The sequence below is a fragment of the Mastigoproctus giganteus genome, chromosome 11, assembly GCF_048544385.1.
Source record: "Mastigoproctus giganteus isolate SK-2022 chromosome 11, ASM4854438v1, whole genome shotgun sequence".
Classification (NCBI taxonomy): Eukaryota; Metazoa; Arthropoda; class Arachnida; order Uropygi; family Thelyphonidae; genus Mastigoproctus; species Mastigoproctus giganteus.
In genome coordinates, this window is record NC_143585.1 from 30,356,862 (window position 1) to 30,377,146 (window position 20,285).

The following is a 20,285-nucleotide window of genomic DNA, read 5'->3' on the forward strand; positions in this document are numbered from 1 at the left end:
CCAAGTCCCTTTCATTCTCTACCACTGTCAGTGTAGTACCACAGAGTTGATACGTTGCTCTAGGGTTGCTGCTTCCCATGTGTAGTACTTTACATTTGTCAATGTTAAACTTCATTTGCCACCTCTCAGCCCATCTGCTCAACATTTCCAGATCCTGTTGCAGCAGCTTAGTGTCAGTAGTGTCCCTGACAACCCTGCCAACCTTTGTATCATCTGCAAACTTGGACATTAAGCCTGATATACCATCATCGATATCATTTATAAATACAGAAAACAATAATGGACCCAACACTGAGCCCTGAGGGACTCCACTAATAACATCAGTCCACGATGAGCAGTGTCCATTGATTACCACTCTCTGTCTTCTCCCCCTCAGCCACCCCTTTATCCATAGCAGTAATTTGCCTCCAATGCCACACTGCTCCAATTAGTGTGTAGCAGTCTTCCATGTGCAACAGTATCAAAAGTCTTTCTAAGATCCAAGTATATAATATCAAAGTTATTCCCTGCATCCAGTTCCTTTGTGACTGCATCATAGTATCCAATCAAGTTGGTCAGGCAAGACTTCCCCTTAGCAAAACCATGCTGTGTCTGAGCTATAACTGAAATCTTGTCTAAATGATCCTGCAGTGCTTCTTTAACCAGTGCCTCCATTAATTTTCCTGGAACAGAAGTTAAGCTCACAGGTCTATAATTACTTGTGTCAGCCTTTGATCCTCATTTGTGAATTGGGGTTACATTTGCACATCTCCGGTCCATGGGTACTTCCCCTGAGTGCAAGGAAGCTCTCATAATTATGGCTAAGGATTTGCTTACTTCCTTTGCTGCCTCCTTTAATATAACTGGATAGATCCCATCCACCCCGGGTGCCTTTCTTGTGTTTATCTTCAACAGTTTCTCCTCCACTTTACTCCCAGTTATTTCAAGATTCTGTAGCTTACTGCTAGAGTTGAATACACCTCTGGCATTCCCCTCGCTGAATAACTCCTCATGTGTGAATGTCGATGCAAAATATTCATTTAGTTAGTTAGCTACCTGAGCAGGATCATCAACAGTTGACCCATCAATATCAAGTGGACCAATCTGATTCATCCCCTTTGTTCCATACAAGATTACTTCTATGGAACAAAGGGTTGCTCTTACGAAGAAAGGCTTAAGTTTTGCAAATTACAATGTCTGGAGATTAGGCACCGGCCAGGGATCTGATAGAGGTGTATAAAGCCTGGAATGGTTTGAGCATGCTCAATGCTGATGGGATTTTTCCTCTTGCTCAGAATAATCACCTGATAGGGCATAAATTCAAATTGAGGAAAGACAGATGTCTAGCATAAATTCAAATTGAGGAAAGACAGATGGCTAGCATAAATTCAAATTGAGGAAAGACAGATGTCTAGCATAAATTCAAATTGAGGAAAGACAGATAGGATAAATTTGCGGATATTTGCCTTTAGCTAGTGGGTAGTTGGTTGGTGGGACAGACTTCCATCCCTTGTTGTGGAAGTTGATAGCCTAAATAAATGTAAGGTAAAGCTGGACAGATATTTCGAACGAACGGAGGGGTGAAATGGGAGTGTTTTTTTTTTTTTTTGTTTTTTTTTTGTCGCTGATGCTGCGTAAGCTTGATTCCTTGCATCATATGCCTCTACTAATGCTAACTACTGACTGGTAGGGAAAATAACAAGGAAGGAATGATAAAGAGTGCATTACAGGATCATTTAGACAGAAATAGTATTTTGAAGGAAACACAGCATGATTTTGTAAAAGGAAATCATCTTTAACCAGCCTTGTTACCTTGTTAGCTATTTTGACAGAATTACTCGTGCTGAACGTAGGAAATAATTTCAACATTGTTTACTTAGATTTCAGCAAAGCATTTGATTCTGTCTTGCATGAAAGCTACTGTATAAGATGAAACATGTTGGAATCACAATAGGGAAAATATTTTCCTGGATTGCTGGATTGCTGTAGGGCAGGGCGGAGAAGGTTGTGATTAATCGTTATTCTCTCAGATTGGGCTAACATAAGAAGTAGGGTTCCTCATGGATCGGTAATGGAATGACTCGTTTTCAATTTTCATAAATGATAAATGACATTGATGAAGGGATAAAGGGCATGATGTCAAAATATGCAGATGATATCAAGGTAAGTAGAGTGGTTAATGATCAGGGCCAAACAACTTCTTCAAGGTGATTTGGATAGATTTCAGAGATGGTTAGAAAACTGGCAGCTATCTTTTAAAGCTGCAAAATGCAAAATCTTATACTTGGGGAATAACAACCCTAAAATAACTTACACACTTGGTGGGGTTGAATAAAAAATAGTAGAGGAAGAGATTTAAGATTTACAACACAGTCAAATAGGAAGTTCTCTGTGCAGTGTAGACAGGTGGCAACAAAGGCCCATGGTGTCCTATTGATGGTTTAGGGAACATTTTCCTGTAGGGATAAGGAAATCATAATACCTCTGTATAAGGCAATTTGTAAGACCATACTTGGAATACTGGGCCGATTATGGAGAATACATGTAAAAAAAAGACATTGAACCTAAAGTTACTAATATCACTTTTAATCAAATAACATCACCCAAGATGAAAATCAGTTATTCATTAAATACTGAAAGGCACACTGTGTTGTTACCAGTTTTGAAACTATTTAGTTCCATCATCAGACAACAGGTAGCTTCAATTAGCAGGCCTGTGTTGTGTCGAGCAGTGAATAAATGTATCAAATGTAAATGAGCAGCCAGGCAGTGTGCAGAAGTGCATACATCCAAGCACTGTTACTGTCACTGGCATTACAAAAGTGACCCATATCAAAAAAAGACAGAAAACAAAATGCAAAGTAGCGTTATTTTTTCAAACAACCTCGTAGTAGTTAATCAGATTGGTCAGGCATGACCTTCCTTTAACAAATCCATGCTGTGAATGCCTTATAGTGCCACTCCTGGTAAGATGATCTTTCATTACTTTAACCATTACCCATTCTTTTCCCTGGAACTGAGGTCAAACTTAGTTCTGTAGTTACCCACTTTGTCCTTTGAATTAATCTTGTAAATATGAGATATATTTCCAATATCCTTCTACAGGAACTACCTCTGAATCTAAAGATGTTTTTGGTATTATAACTACTAAAGATTCGATAACCTTCTTTTGCTGTTTATTTTAATATAATTGGTTAAATTCCAACAGTCCTTGGTTCACATTTAGTTACAGCAAGCTCTCTTTCAGCTTTCTTGCAATTATCATAAAATCATTTAACTCTCAATCAGTATAAGCCAGATGTCTGCTGTCCCCTCCTCAACACTTCATGTGTAGCTTAAAAATATTTACTCAGTTTGATAGCCAAATAAATATTTTGAATCAAGTGAATCCTTTCCTTTTAGTGTAACATAAGTAAAGATTGCCCATTCCTTTTCTTTGTGCTCTTTACCAAAAACTTCTAATAATCTGTCTTAGTATGCCTAACTTCTTGGGCAACTTGATTATGGATTATTATATACTTATTGTAGGATTGTGTCCCCTAAATATTTATAATCATCATGCATTTTTCTTCTTTACAACTAAACTCATCAGTTCATCAGACATACATTCTGCTTTGAACAAATCTCTTAGTTGGGAAAAAAAAAAAAAAAAAAAAAAAAAGCTTAGCAAGCTCTTTTATTACCCCTCTAAAAAATCTCTATTTTGCATGTACATTTTTCACATCATTTGGCCCCACTGAAAAGAGTTTAAAAAACGTCCAAGCCCATTCTAACCACCTTTGTAAAAACAAAATCCCCTTTCCTTTACCTTGAAAGTGGTTATTTCTATGAAAAAATTAAACAATAACACACTGTGATCATTGCTACCTGACTGAAGATTTTTAATACATGCTAAATCATGCTGCTGATAACCAATGAAGAATATCGCTTTCTCTTTTTGTCTCTCTAACATGTTGGAAATCGCATGTTTTAATCAATATCTGGACAGTTAGTCCCCCCATGGTAAGCCATTTTGTTTTGTTGGCCTAGTCTATCTGTCTCTGTATAGTTGTTCATTATACTCAAAAGTATTTTCTGATTTTACACTGGAACAGTCACAGAGTCAGATATGTTTTCAGTAAAGGACTACAATAACATTACCTCAGTTTATGGTATTACGCAAATTTGAACATGCAACATGTAGAATTCTGTATGTGTATTCTGACTATAATTATGTCTGACCATTGGGGCACAGTCATATACTATTATGATCTGTTAAATGAATTTGTTAATGAATAATTAGTTTACAAGACACTCTTCATCATCATCATCGTTTTTTTTTTTTTTTTTTGTTAATTTTATTGTTTTTTAGGCATTTTAATTGAACTAAAAATAATATTTAAAATGCATATTTTAAAACAAATTATGGTAATCCTTTCATGTACAATGAGACCAGTATTAATCATAATTATTATATGAATATATGATTAATCACTTCTGAAATATATTGCTCTCAATAATTTCCTGCCATCAGTTTTCACTAGCGTGCATATAAAAGAAAATTTCATTTTATAACAGATATCTCAAAAGTTGTATAAGAGGAGTGTTAATAAAGCTCCCTAATTATAATTATGAAGAAGCACAGAAAGTTAAAATTACCTATTACACTATGAATAAATGTAACGGTGGCAGTATTTTTTAATTAATTAAACAAGCATTATATTTTTAAAATGCACAGTAAATAGTTAACTTCTACAACATTAAATATATGTGAAATGAAGCTTACCTCGCCTAAAAAATCATTAGCACCATATCTGTCATAGTCCCAGACAGTAATTTCTAATGACCTCGTCTTTAGGTCTGACCTCCTTAAGGGAGAGTAAACAAAAGTCTGATTCCACTTAGGCTCATTAGTATTGGCTATGGTTTTTGTCCTCCGCTTGCTCTTCTCACTATAGCATGGATGAATAGCATATGTTTTTCACAACTATACAAAATAGATGTAACATACTAAAATAGATGTAACAAAACTTACTCATTCATTTTCAATTATTTCAATAAAATATTTTGATTTTGAGATTAACATGTGGCTCAATTAATAATAAAAAATTCCCAAAGTGCCGATATGACAAATTCTTCCCCAATAAAGGTAATATCAGACTACTTCATTGGAAGCCTATTTCTTTTGCAACTGATTTCTAAAAAGATATTAAAAGCTCGGCTGACCCATTTGGAGCTGAAGGGAGCCCAATGAGCAACATAATTCATAGTAAGTTTATGAAATAAAATATTTTCCGGATAACAAGATGCACCCACACTTTAGAGGGTAAATTTTTGGGAGGGGGGGAAGAGTCACATTCATCAATACTATTATTACAGTCTGAGCTTTCATTCTCTTCAAAGAGTATATCATCTTAGTTTCACCAAGGGAGTTGCTGACCCCAAATTTCTTGAAAATCCTTGGTTTTTCTGTAACTTCCACAAATTTTTCAGCCATTCGCACACTTATGAAATTGTTGGTTTCTCCATTCATCCTGTTGGTGTCGAATTATTTGGTCCCTCTAACTCTTTTGTCAACTCCTTACACAAATCTCCGTAGCCGAGTGGGCAGGAGCGGGAGTGCAGTAGCACACGCTCTTTGAGTAGACCGGGGTTCAAGCCCCTGACTGCTGAATACGGTCGATCTGCCAACCCGCACTGGACCAGCGTGGCAGATTATGGTCCATTTCCCTCAGCATGAATTGTTGAGGAGGCTTCCATCCTGCAGTGGGTTGATAATGGCTGCACTTTACTTTTTTTTTACTTTACACAAATATTTTAAACGATTTGTTAACTGAGATGTCCAATGGCTGCAGATGGTTAAGGCCTACTGGAGTCAGAGCTAACTCTGTTTAAGCAACCATCACTGCATGTGATCTGAAATGAGCACATATTAAAAGCACTAGACTTTTCAGAAAGCCACCTGGGTGTTTTGACCATGTTTTCTCTAGCCACAGATAGAGGAAAGGGAATAAAATAAAATAAAATCACTGCTTGCACCTTGTATACTTTTGGACCATAAGACCCAGAGGAATTCAAGACAATATTTTCCAGTAAAAAAATTGCATCTTATTGTCTGGAAAATACAATAGCTATTTACTGCTTAAGTTACTTAGTCATTTTAAATATTTGTCCTTTATTGTATAGTTAAATCATATGTAACATTTTTAGACATCCATATTTGATTATTGTGCCCCTTTTTGCATCTTCCCTGCCTTACTTAAACCTTGATATAAACGTATAATAAATAAAGTACAATTAACTATTCCAGCACAGACATTTTACACATTGTCATTACAGACATACTGAAAATTTGATGCTTCTTCCCTACATTGTTTATGTAGGGAAGAAGCATCAAAAATACAGGGTGTGCCATGATAAGTTTACAACAAATTCAAAATGAACCAATCTATTTAAAATACTCATATAGTCAAAATGTTCTCTTCTACTTTCACTCTAACCCAGGTACTACATCACAACCCTTTAATCTTACCTAAATTGTTAATAATTTAATTCCTATTACATGAAAAACTATAATCAAAATCCTGAAATACCAAAGCAAGTAATTAAAAGTGGACTATTCAACAATGCTCACACAAGAAATATCATTTCTCAGAAAATATGTGCCTGACCACCTTCAGTGAGCCTGTTCCTAGGCCACTATGAATCTTGCTACATCACTGGCTAGCATCTATTTCAAATCCTTCCTAATCTTCCTTATTTATTCAACAGATACCTTGTATATTACTTTTTGTATATTACTTTGTATGTTACTTATAATATACATCTGTACATCTGTAGAGTAATATACCTTGTATATTACTCTACAGATGTACAGGGACAATACCATATTTTACCAGTACACTAATATTGTTGATTACTATTACTCTTATTTATCTTTATTGTTATTATTCTTTTTATTGTCATTTTTTTTATTTGTTTTACTGTTACTATTTTTTTATTTGTTTTATTGTTATTATTATTTTTTATTATTTATTTATTTATTTTATTTTAAATTTTTTTGCCAGTGCAGCAAAGGCCTGTGGCTTCCTCGTACTATATAGCTAATACTCAACTCTTTCCCAACCCAAAAAGTTATAAAATTTAGAATACAAAACCACATTTTATCTCATGTTCATGTCTACTAAGGTGCCTCCGTAGCCAGGTGGGAAGGAGCAGCAGTGCGTAGCACATGCTTCTTGATTAGACCGGGGGTTCGAGCCCGTCACCGCCAAATACGGAGGATGCGGAAAGGTCAGGGAATGACCACTGCATATCCCGGAGCAATATGGCCTTAGTTGCTAATGCTCCTAAAAACCAAATAACAACAACAACATGTCTTCTATTTCAAACTTATTTCAAAAATGTATGCTGGAAAAAATTATACATCCAAGAGGCCTGAAAAAAATTAATTATAAACTAATATTATGAAAAAAACTTTACCTGTGAGATGAGCTGTTTAGATGAGATTGCCTGTGCATCTATTCAACACCATATGAACAGAAAAGAAGGGGGAGATTAGAACAACAGCAGTCAACCTATAGTTGACTTCAATGGCAATCAAACATGCACCCACTGCCTTCTGATGGTGATTTTGTACCCTTGCCAATTTAATAAATTTAGTTTTATTTTTTAAAAATGCCGACAGTATTTGAAAAAAAATTTCTTTATTCATCAATATGCTTTTTGCTAACATCAAAAATGTTATAGCCATGAATGAAAACTGGTTCACTAGTAAACCAGTATTTATTAATAATTTTAACTTTATGTATTTGGATTTGAATCAGGATTGGGTTTGGATTGGGATCTTATTTGGATTGTAAAAAAAGAGGTATACGTTTGTTTATAACTAAAAATTATTCTTCTTGTCAACAATTATTCTCATCCTCAACAATTGCTGCAATTAAGGAATTTTTTATGTTAATTTTATTGGTGATATCTACACTATTCCCCCATCTCCTCAATTATATTTAACAATTACTTCTAAGCTTCCAGGGAAAAACTACAACTTTTGGTCACACACTGTGAGATTCTCAAATGGGCTCCTTGTGTTCCTTATGTTAACATCCATACTAAGCCTACCATTGGGCCTTCCATCAAAATGGAAGACCTGACAGTATGGTAGTTTCATTACTGCTGGCTACTCTCGATTACTTGATCTCCTGATATTATCATGTCTGTAGGTGATTTTAATTCAATGGTCAATTTATCGCTCACAATTTTGGTATAGTTTTTAAGCAACTGTCTATGCTTGGTTGCAATGAACTTCATCTCCACCATTAGGGCTGATGCTCATCTTTATATAATAACATACATTATAATAACATTTTAATACATCTTGTATATTGTAAGTTCGTTATTAATATATGTTTTTAAAATATATTTGTTTAGCATCAGCATTAGTAGAGGCATATGATGCAAGAAAGAAAGCTTATGCAGCATCAGCCAAAAAAAAAAAAAAAAAAAAACCCCACTTCCATTTCACCCCTCCATTCGTTCGAAATACCTGTCCAGCTGAGCCTTAAATTTATTTCAGCTATCAACTTCCACAACAAGGGATGGAAGTCTGTTCCACCAACCTCCTACCCGCTGGCTAAAGGCAAATTTCCGCACATCTATCCTACATCTGTCTTTCCTCAATCTGAATTTATGCCCTCTCAGGTGATTATTCTGAGCAAGAGGAAGAATCCCATTGGCACTGAGCATGCTCAAACCATTCAAGGATTTATACACCTCTATCAGATCACCTCGCTGGTGCCTAGTCTCCAGACACTGTAATTTGCAAAACTTAAGCCTTTCTTCGTAAGAGCAACCCTTTGTTCCATTCACTAATCTTGTTGCCCTTCTCTGTACTCGTTCCAGCAGCTCTACATCCTTATTGAAATGAGGCCTCCAGACCTGTATACAGTACTCAAGGTGTGGCCTGACCATTGCCTTATACAAGGGAATAATCACCTCCTTATCCCTGCTAGAAAAATTCCTGTATATCATTGACAAGACACCATAAGCTACTCTTGCAGCCTGTCTGCACTGCTCAGAGAACTTCATATCAGCCTGCACAATTACCCCCAGGTCCTTTTCATTCTCTGCCACTATCAGTGTAGTACCACAGAGTTGATACGTTGCTCTGGGATTGCTGTTTCCCATATGTAGTACAGTCAGTCCTCGTATAACACATGTTTACACTACACGAATTCGATCATACACGATTTATAAATAGGGGAACGATATCTTATATAACACTAACTGAATTCGCTTATGCATGATTCGTCTTTGTGTTTACAAGAAATGGCAGTCGAACGCAGAATCATCCCAACTGAACTCAACACGATAGGAATGAAGAGAAGATTCTGAAAATATATTTATGTTTTTTATATCAGTGAAGGGGGAAACACATTTCACCATAATAACGTAAAAACCCACACAATTCCAGCTATCGGTATAATCGCCAATGCAATTGGATCGAGTTTACTACCAGTTTATAACAGATTCCACTAGCAGAAATGCAACTGGAAATTGTTTTTATTGTTTTATGGTAGTAACACCTAGAAATGTGCTTTAGTAAAATGTGAAGTGTTAAAAGTGTATCTCTGCCTTTACGGTGTTGTTTATTCAGTGTTGTTTATTGTTTATGTGTATCAAGTGTGCCTCCTCGTTTTGTAATTGTGCTTTATTCCCTAAAAATGAGTAAAATACTTAAAAGGTGTGAAAAGGAAGCGTCCTTTTCACACCTTTTGAAGATGGTGAAGACACTGCATATTCATAGAGAAAAAGAAAAGCAATATCGATAAACAGAGGTGGACTGGATCAAAAATTCTTACCCGGGAAAATTTATAGTGGCCTCATACTATGGTTTATGGCCAAAATCACACTGGCCTCCGGCCCACCGGGGTTTCCCCGGTAAGGCTTATGGCCAGTCCGCCTCTGTCGATAGAGAAAAAATATGAAATTGTGAAACGCTTTGAGCGAAATGAAAGACCATGTGATATTGCATGTGCTACAGGCCTAAATGAGGCAACGCTGAGAATTAGAAAGAATGCAGAGAAAATAAAAACAACTTTCATAGCAGGAACAACTCAAAGTGTAATTAAAATCCATTAGATTAAGACACAAAGAATTGGAAGAGATGGAACGGCTGTCATCTGTTTGGATAGAAAATCGAACAAAAAACAAGTTTGCTTATGATAGAACAAAAGCATTAGCAATATTTTATTACGATTATTTATTGTGTTTGGTAATATTTTGGTTACAAATATGTGTTCAATCTTGTGTGATCGGCACCTAACCCTATTTTTCCCATAGGGCCTGTTGTTTATATTGCACGATTTTGCATTGCACGAGGGTTTCTAGGAACACAACTATCGTGCTATACGAGGACTGACTGTACTTTACATTTGTCAATGTTAAACTTCATTTGCCACATCTCAGCCCATCTGCTCAACCTTTCCAGATCCTGTTGGAGCAGCATAGTGTCAGTAGTGTCCTTGACAACCCTGCCAACCTTTGTATCGTCTGCAAACTTGGACATTAAGCTTGATATACCATCATCAATATCATTTATAAATACAGAAAACAATAATGGACCCAACACTGAACCGTGAGGGACTCCACTAATAACATTAGTGGAGTCCAACGACGATGAGCAGTGTCCATTGATTACCACACTCTGACTTCTTCCCCTCAACCATCCCTTTATCCATAGCAGCAATTTGCCTCCAAATAGATTTAATGGACTTTCGACAATAGCAGACACCCCTTCCCCCAATTAGTCCATTAAATTGAGGGCCTGTATTAAGTTAAATGGTAGGAATTTGTAAAACAAATCATCTCATGTTAGCAACACTGCCTGCAGTCATTTATTTCTTCACCTTGACAACTCCATGCAACAGCATTTTAACAGTTTATTTTTGAGATTATCATGTCAAACTTGTGCTGAAAAGTGAGCAAAATGTCTTCACGCAAGTGTACAATCCAAACTTATTCTGTTATATTTGTTGAAGTTATGTAATCCTCAAGCAAAGACAAGTGCCAGGATGCACTCTTTTAAGCTCATGGGAACCATAAGTTTTTTGGAAATTTCTACCATCTTTATAATTAATTAAGATATTAAATTGTGTTTTACAAATAGTTTAAATAGGATTAGTCATGTTCATTAGCTTAATTTTAAATTTATCTGGTGATTTTGTAAATTACGACTTTATTATTCATAGCGCTATTCTATTGTTGTTTTGCCACGAATATTGTAGCACATAACACATAGTGTAGTGGAATGGTAAGGTTTTAACTGTGATAAATAAGTAGCTCAAAGGTTCTAATCAGTTGTTGGGCATATATCTTTTTTGTGTTTAGCTAAGGAATTTTACTTTTTAGTAAGGATATAACTAATTTAATACTGTGATTGTAATGGTATAACGTAGCATATACTTTGAAATTGATGGCATAAGGTATGATATAAAACTTGATAGTGTAATATGTATCACTGCATTTAGGAAAGTATTAGCTTAGTGTAGTATTGCCATTTAATCAATTAAATATACTAATTTTATTAATTTTCATTGATAATCAATTAAATTGTATTTAAATGGAAATCATGTCCCAGACTAGAGCAGCAAAGCAACAGGCACAAAGTAGCAAGAGTGCTATGGCTCAAGGGAGAACCAAAGGGAGCAATTCTGCAACATATCATAGCCTAACAAAATGTGCAACTTGTGAAATGATTGCAGTGCTTTCTGGAACAGGACATGATCTAGCCATGGGAGATGTCTTTGTGTGTGCTAGATGCAGGGAGTGTGAAGAAATTAGGTGCCAACTTAGTGTACTGATGGGCATTTATGAGAGTGTGAAGAGAAGGGTAGAAGCCTTCGAAAGAATTAAAATGAGGGGCCTATCAAACTGCCCAACTCAATGCCAGAGCTAACACTTGGGCATCAGGCAACATAGCAGCAATCTCCAAAGCAGAATGTGCTGGTTGCACAGGAGGTGGTTATTGCTGGTGACTCGAGTGGCAAGGAAATAAGAAATATGTTGTGCAAGAATGATAGGTGGGATAGGACCAGACTATGTCTGCCAGAGGCAAAAGTAGATGATGTTGTAGAGCAGATATCACCTTTTAAGGGCACAAAATGTGATAGTGTTGTACACATTGGTGCTAATGATATAGTAATAATAATAGTAATAGTATTTTCCACATAGTGCAAGGATTCACCACATAGTATTGCACTGGCAAAAAAAAAAAAAAAAAAAAAAAAAACACCAAGTAGATAAGAAAACACAAATTACATGCTTCCCTCCTCACACAGGAAGGTATCCAGTTGATAAAGTATCAAAAAGCCTCAACTACCTGCAATGGCAACTTGTTCCAACAATCAATGACTTGCTGACTTGCTAAAAGAAAACTTCCTACAATCTAATCTAAACCTCAAGCCCTGTAATTTGAATTTATGACTCCGAGTTCTGGAATCCTTTAGAACAGTGAGAATTCCACCTTCAATCATTTTACTAATCCCTTTCAAAACCTTATAAACCTCAATCAGGTCACCTCTGAAGTGCCTGGTTGCCAAGATCTGTAGTCCACATAATCAGAGTCTTTCCTCATACAGTCGTCTCTTCCTGATCTCACCATTTGAGTTGCAATATGTTGAAATTATTCCCTAAATCCAGTTCATGAGTTCAACTGTGCCAAAAGAGCCTACTAAGTTAGTTAAGCATGATTTCCCTTAACAAAGCCATGTTGTGTGTATTTCAGAGTGCCATATCTATCCAAATTCCCTGGATTGCACTTTTAATCACTGCTTCTAAGATTTTTCCTATCACTGAAGTCAGACTAACTGGTCTATAACTACCAACTTTCACTCTTAGAACTGCTTTTATGTGTTGGCAATACATTGGCACTTCTCCAACCCACAAATTCTAATATAAAGGAACCTCCCTTGAGTCCAAAGATACCCTCATAATTAACCTAAATACATTCCCTCACACTCTCCTTCAACATTAGCATTAGCATTAGCATTAGCATTAGTAGAGGCATTTGATGCAAGAAAGCAAGCTTATGCAGCATCAGCCAAAAAAAAAAAAAAAAAAAAAAAAAAAAGTAACATAAATAAATAAAAATAACCACTTCCACTTCACCCCTCTGTTCGTTCGAAATACCTGTCCAGCTGAGCCTTAAACTTATTTAGGCTATCAACTTCCACGACAAGGGATGGAAGTCTGTTCCACCCACCAACCACCCGCTGGCTAAAGGCAAATTTCCGCACATCTATCCTACATCTGTCTTTCCTCAATTTGAATTTATGCCCTCTCAGGTGATTTTTCTGAGCTAGAGGAAGAATCCCATCAGCATTGAGCATGCTCAAACCATTCAAGGCTTTGTACACCTCTATCAGATCACCCCGCTGGTGCCTAGTTTCCAGACACTGTAATTTGCAAAACTTAAGCCTTTCTTCGTAAGAGAACCCCTTTGTCCCATTCACCAATCTAGTTGCCCTTCTCTGTACTCGTTCCAGCAGCTCTACATCCTTCCTGAAATGAGGCCTCCAGGCCTGTATACAGTACTCTAGGTGTGGCCTGACCATTGCCTTATACAAGGGAATAATCACCTCCTTATCCCTGCTAGAAAAATTCCTATATATCATTGACAATACACCATGAGCTACTCTTGCAGCTCGTCTGCACTGCTCAGAGAACTTCATATCTGCCTGCACCACCACCCCCAGGTCCCTTTCATTCTCTACCACTGTCAGTGTAGTACCACAGAGTTGATACGTTGCTCTGGGGTTGCTGTTTCCCATATGTAGTACTTTACATTTGTCAATGTTAAACTTCATTTGCCACCTCGAAGCCCATCTGCTCAACCTTTCCAGATCCTGTTGCAGCAGCATAGTGTCAGTAGTGTCCTTGACAACCCTGCCAACCTTCGTATCGTCTGCAAACTTGGACATTAAGCCTGATATACCATCATCAGTATCATTTATAAATACAGAAAACAATAAAGGCCCCAATACTGAACCCTGAGGGACTCCACTAATAACATTAGTCCACGATGAGCAGTGTCCATTGATTACCACTCTCTGTCTTCTCCCCCTCAACCACCCCTTTATCCATAGCAGCAACTTGCCTCCAATGCCACACTGCTCCAATTTGTGCAGCAGTCTTCCATGTGCAACAGTATCAAAAGCCTTTCTAAGATCCAAGTATATAATATCAAAGTTATTCCCTGCATCCAGTTCTTTTGTGACTGCATCATAGTATCCAATCAAATTGGTCAGGCAAGACTTCCCCTTAACAAAACCATGCTGTGTCCTAGCTATAACTGAAGTCTTGTCTAGATGATCCTGCAGTGCTTCTTTCACCAGTGCCTCCATTAATTTTCCGGGAACAGAAGTTAAACTCACAGGTCTATAATTACTTGTGTCAGCCTTTGATCCCCCTTTGTGAATTGGGGTCACATTTGCACATCTCCAGTCAATGGGTACCTCCCCTGAGTCCAAGGAAGCTCTCATAATTATGGCTAAGGGTTTGCTTACCTCCTTTGCTGCCTCCTTTAATATAACTGGATAGATCCCATCCACCCCAGGTGCCTTTCTTGTGTTTATCTTCAACAATTTCTCCTCCACTTTGCTCTCAGTTATTACAAGATTCTCTAGCTTACTGCTAGAGTTGAATACACCTCTGGCATTCCCCTCGCTGAATAACTCCTCATGTGTGAATGTCGATGCAAAATATTCATTTAGTTTGTTAGCTACCCGAGCAGGGTCATCAACAGTTGACCCATCGATCTCAAGTGGACCAATCTGATTCATCCCCTTCCTTCTAGAGTTTACATAAGTAAAGAACTCTTTGCTGTTTTTCTTCGCATCCCTTGCCAAGGATCTCTCGTAATCTGCCTTCGCCTGCCTAACCTCCTTTGTAACTTGGTTACAGATCAACTTGTATCTATCATAGGCATCCGTGTCACGTGTTAATTTGTATGTATCCCATGCATTTTTCTTCTCTGCCATATGCCTCATTAGTTCATCTGACAACCATTTAGGCCTAAACCTTGAACAATATTTCTTAGTTGGTATGTAAAGCCTAGTAGCTTCCACAATAAGTTCTTTGAATGCTTCCCATTTTGAATTTGCTGTTGGCAATATCATCAGTTGATCCCACTGTATAGAATTTAAATACTGTCTCAGTCCATTGTAGTCGCCTTTACGAAAGCAATACCCCTTCCCTTTACCCCTAATGGTAGTTACCTCTTTGAGTAACTCCCACTTCAGCACACTGTGATCACTGCCACCAAGTGGTTCATTTATCTGCAGATTCTTAATGCATGAAGAATCACTACTGATAATCAAATCAAGAGTATTACTCCCTCTAGTTGCCTCCCGAACATGCTGATGTAGAAAACAATCATCCAATAAATCCACAAAAGCCTTGCTACTGTGTGAGTGACCAGCCCCCAAATTCCAGTCAATATCTGGGAAATTAAAATCCCCCATTATAAGACTCTCTGATTTACTGGCCCACTCTATTTCTCCGAACAGTTTCTTATTATACTCATCAGAGTCATTAGGCCTATAGCACACTCCTACTCTCAATTTTGATCTCCCAATGCTTATGTCACACCAAACTGACTCGACACTGCACTGTCCAGCGATGTCGACTGGCTTCACTTCCTTGGATTTTATGTGTTTTTTAACTAATAGCATAACCCCTCCTCCCTTCCTATCCTGTCTATCCTTTCTGTAGACATTGTACTCCCCAAATTCCAGTTCTGCATTTCTTATATCTCTGTGACACCACGTCTCTGAAATCCCCACAATATCTGCCTTTGATGTTTTGAGCAATACCTCAAATTAAGAGCAGGAGATCTCAGGACTTAGTTAACAAGTACAGAGCAAGTTTGGAAAAAAGTGGTGAGTTAGGATTGAATTTGAAAGCATCTGCAATTTTTCCCAGACATGATAGGAGGGAATATAGTTCAGATCCTTGAAGCAGTGCTGCTTTCCTGTGTGCTGCCAGTAAGCAAAATAAAATTTGCCGCCCGAAATGTTGAATACTGATAAGCATCAACCAATCAGAAAACAATATCAAAAAAAATTTCACTGCCCTCTGGAACTGCCGCCTGTAAGTGATGCTTACCTTGCCTACCCACTTGCGGCAGCCCTGGATCCTTGTCGATAAATTTGGCTCTGGTTGCACTGCTACATATACCAATATGCAGCAGCCTGGAAAGCAAGGTGTCTGGGGCTTCAGGTCCTGCTGTGGATCGTCATGGAACAAATAAATACATGGGCTGTGTTAGGGCAACTAAGAGTAAGAACCTGTGCATGTATACTTGCATGTACATTAATGCTAGGAGCACTGTAAATAAATTTGATGAATTTTAAGTACTGATTAAGTCATCAAATGCAGACATTGTAGGAACAGCAGAAACATGGCGTCATTCAGACATAAGTGATGCAGAATTTGAAGATGGAGAGTACAACGTATACAGGAAGGACAGACAGGGCAGGAGAGGTGGAGAGGTTATGCTCTTAGTTAAAAAGCATATTAAATCTAAGGAAGTGCATCAGCTGACATGGTGATGAGTGAAACAGTGAGTCAGTTTGGTGTAATATAAGCACTGGGAAAACAAACCTGAGCGTAGGTTTGGTTATAGTTATAGGCGTAATGACTGGGATGAGTGGGTCAGCAAATCAGAATATCTCATAATGGAGAATTTTAACTTTCCAGATGTTGACTGGAATTTGTGGGTTGGTAACTCACACACTAGCAAGACTTTTGTGAATTTCTTGGATGACTGTCTTCTACAGCAGCACGTTAGAGAAGCGACAAGAGGAAGCAATACTCTTGATCTGGAATCAGCAGTACTTCTTCATGCATTAAGAATCTGCTGGTAAAAGACCCACTGGGTGGTGGCAATAACAGTGTACTAATTTGGGAATTTAATTCAAGACATAACTACTGTTAACGGTAATGGGAAAGGCTTTTGCTTTCGTAAGGGTGACTATAGTGATCTCAGACAGTTTTTAAATTGTGTTCAGTGGGACCAACTGATAATGTAACCAACAGCAAATTCTAAATGGGAAGTATTCAGGGAAGTAATCAAAGAAGCTGCTAGGCTTTTCATACAAATGAAGAAATACTCTTCAAGGCTTAGAACTAAATGGAAGTCAGATGAACTATTGAGACATATGGGAGTGAAGAAAAGTGCATGGAAGTCATATAAATTATCAGTTGATACAGAAGCCTATGGTAGGCATAAATTAGTCTGTAATTAAGTCACAAAGGAGATTAGGCAAGCTAAGGCAGATTATGAGAAGTCTCTGGCAAAGAATACAAAGAAAAACAGAAAAGATGTTTATGCTTATATTAACAGTAGAAAGAAAGTGTTGAATCACATTGGGCCACTTGATGTCTATGGGTTAACTGGTTATGTCTCAGGTTGTGGACAAACTGAATAGGTACTTTGCATCTACATTCACACATGAGGAATTCTTTATGGAAGAGGGATGCCAGAAGTTGATCAAACTCTAACAAGGAGCTAAATGACCTTGTGAGAACTGAAAGGAAAGTGGAGGAGAAATTGTTGAAGATGGACATAAAAAAGGATACTGGGGTGGATGGCATCTATCAAATTATATTAAGGGAGGCAGCAAATGGGGTAAGCAAACCCTTAGCCATAATTATAAGAATATCCTTTAATTCAAGGGAGGTCCTATGAACTAGAGATGTGCGAATGTATCCCCAATTCATAAAGGGTGATCAAAGGGTGATCAAAAGGTGATGTGCATAATTATAGACCTGTCTGTTTAACATCTGTTCAGGAAAAATAATGGAATCACTGGTTAAAGAAGCAATACAGGACCATCTGGACACGCATACAATTATACTGCAATCACAGCATGGATGTGTTAAGGGGCAGTCTTGTATAACCAATCTGGTAGGTTACTATGATGCAGTGACCAAGGAACTGGATGAAAAAATTAATTTTGTCATCACATGCTTTTGGTAATATTGCAAATAAAAGACTGCTGTACAAACTGAAACAATGTGGCATTAAGGGCAAGTTCCTACTTGGATAAAGGGCTAGTTAAGTTGAAGAACAGAGAGAGTGGTTAACAATGGAACTGCTCTTTGTGGGCTAATGTCATTAGTGGAGTTCCCCAGGGTTCAGTGCAGGGCCCTTTGTTGTTTTCAATATTTACCAACGATATTGATGAAGGTACACTGATGAGCCAAAATATTATGACCACCTACCTAATATGATGTTGGTCCTCCATGTGCAGCCAAAAAAGCTTGTATCCGGCGAGGCATGGCTAGTACAAGATTTCTAAATCTGTCTTGTAGTATCTGTATCAACACATATCCAGCAAATCCTTTAACTCCTGTAAGGTCTGTGTTGAGACGGCGCAGATCGGAGTTCTGTTCCAACACAAACCACATATGCTCAATGGCATTGATGTCTGGGGAATTTGGAGGCCATGGTAATATCTGGAAGTATTCTTCATGTTCTGCGAACCAGTCTCGAACAATCGAGCAGTGTGGAACGGTGCCTTATCCTGCTGAAAGATGGCACCGCCAGAGGAAGACCATGAAAGGGTGTACCTGGTCAGTAATGATCTTTAGGTAGGTGGTAGATGTCAGAGTGCCTGGCACATGGTTGACTCAACCCAGGATATCCCAGCAGAAAATTGCCCAAAGCATGACACCGCCGCCACTGGTTTGTTTTCATCCCATGGTGCATCCAGGTGCCATCACTTCCCCAGGTAAAAGACGCACATGTACCCGGCCATCCAAATGGTGCAACAGGAAATGATTCATCAGACCAGACGACCTTCTTCAGTCACTCAAGGTCCAGCTCACGTGCCCATCGTAGGCACTGTTGCTGGTGAACTGAGGTTAGCATGGGCACTTGAAGAGGCCTGCGGCTACGCAGTCCCATTTTCAGGGGTTCGATATACTGTGTGTTGTGACACATTACTCCCATCACCAGCATTCCAATTACTGGCGAGTTTCACCACAGACGCCCTTCTCTTGCCACATACTATCCTGAAAAGCCTTCGCTCACCTCGAGCATCGATGAGCCGTGGTCTTCCAACACTTCACCAGTGGTTTGTGGGTTCCCCCTCCTTGGACCACTTTCGGTAGATACTAACCATGGTTGACTGTGAGTACCCCACCAGCTGTGCCATTTTGGATATGCTTTGACCCAGTTGTCTGGCCATTACAATTTGGCCTTTGTCAAACTCACTTAAGTCTGCTGCCTTTCCCATTCGAAGAACAAAAGTAACAGAGCTCAGTATCAGGGGTTTTTTATAACATATCCCGACACACGCACGTGGCGTAGTTCACCTGCAGTTTCTTCGATTTGCATAATGACTCACTGGTTTTGGCTCATCGGTGTAAATCAGGCTTAATGTTTAAGTTTGCAAATGATACAAAAGTTGGCAGGGTGGTTAACAGTCATCAGGGTGTGAACTTCTGCAACAAATGCAAAGTATTGAATATGAGTAGCAGTAACCCCAGAGTAACCTATTTCAACTGTATGGCACTACACTTAGGATATTGGAGAATGAAAGAGACTTTGGGGTAGTTTTGCAGTCATACATGAAATTCTCTGAGTAGTGTTGATATGCTGCCAAGAGAGCTCATGGCATTTTATCAATAATATACAGAAACTCTGCTAGCAGGAATAAGTCGGTGATTATCCCTTTGTACAAGGTTTAATCACTTTCTTAGGCCATGGTTCGGCAGCATCTTGAGTACTGTACACAGGTCTGAAGGTCTCACTTTAGGAAGGGATGTAGATCTGCTAGAACAAGAGTCGGGTGGATGCCCTCAAAGAAATTAAAATGGGGGCCCATCAAATTCTCAGCTGCCCAACTCAATGCCAAAGCACACTCTTATGCACCAGGCAACACAGCGGCAACCTTCAGGGCAGAATGCGCTAGTCCCAGGGGAGCTAGCTATTGTTGGTGACTCAATTGTCAGGGAAATATATTGTGCATAAAGTATAGGTGGAATTGGACCAGGGTATGTCTGCCAGGGGCAAACGTTGATGACATTGTAGAGCAGATATCTTTTAAGGGCACAAAAGGTGATATTGTTGTACATGTTGGCACTAATGACATTAAGTGTATGAGATATGCAGATTTACTAAGCAAATACAGGTCAATGCTGAAAAAAGTTGCGAGCTAGGGTTAAATTTGAAAGTATTAGCATTAGCATTAGTAGAGGTATTTGATGCAAGAAAGCAAGCTTATGCAGCATCAGCCAAAAAAAAAAAAAAAAAACCACTT

General features: G+C 38.2%; 1 protein-coding gene across 1 annotated transcript in view; it reads right to left on the reverse strand.

Annotated features, from left to right (window-relative positions):
- Positions 1–20,285, reverse strand: part of LOC150077846 (regulating synaptic membrane exocytosis protein 2-like) — a 723,475-nt gene that overhangs the window by 358,232 nt on the left and 344,958 nt on the right. Inside the window, exon 12 of the mRNA XM_090384380.1 lies at positions 4,745–4,910. Coding sequence (XP_090240506.1) covers positions 4,745–4,910 — 166 coding nt within the window. The remainder of the gene's footprint in view (positions 1–4,744; positions 4,911–20,285) is intronic.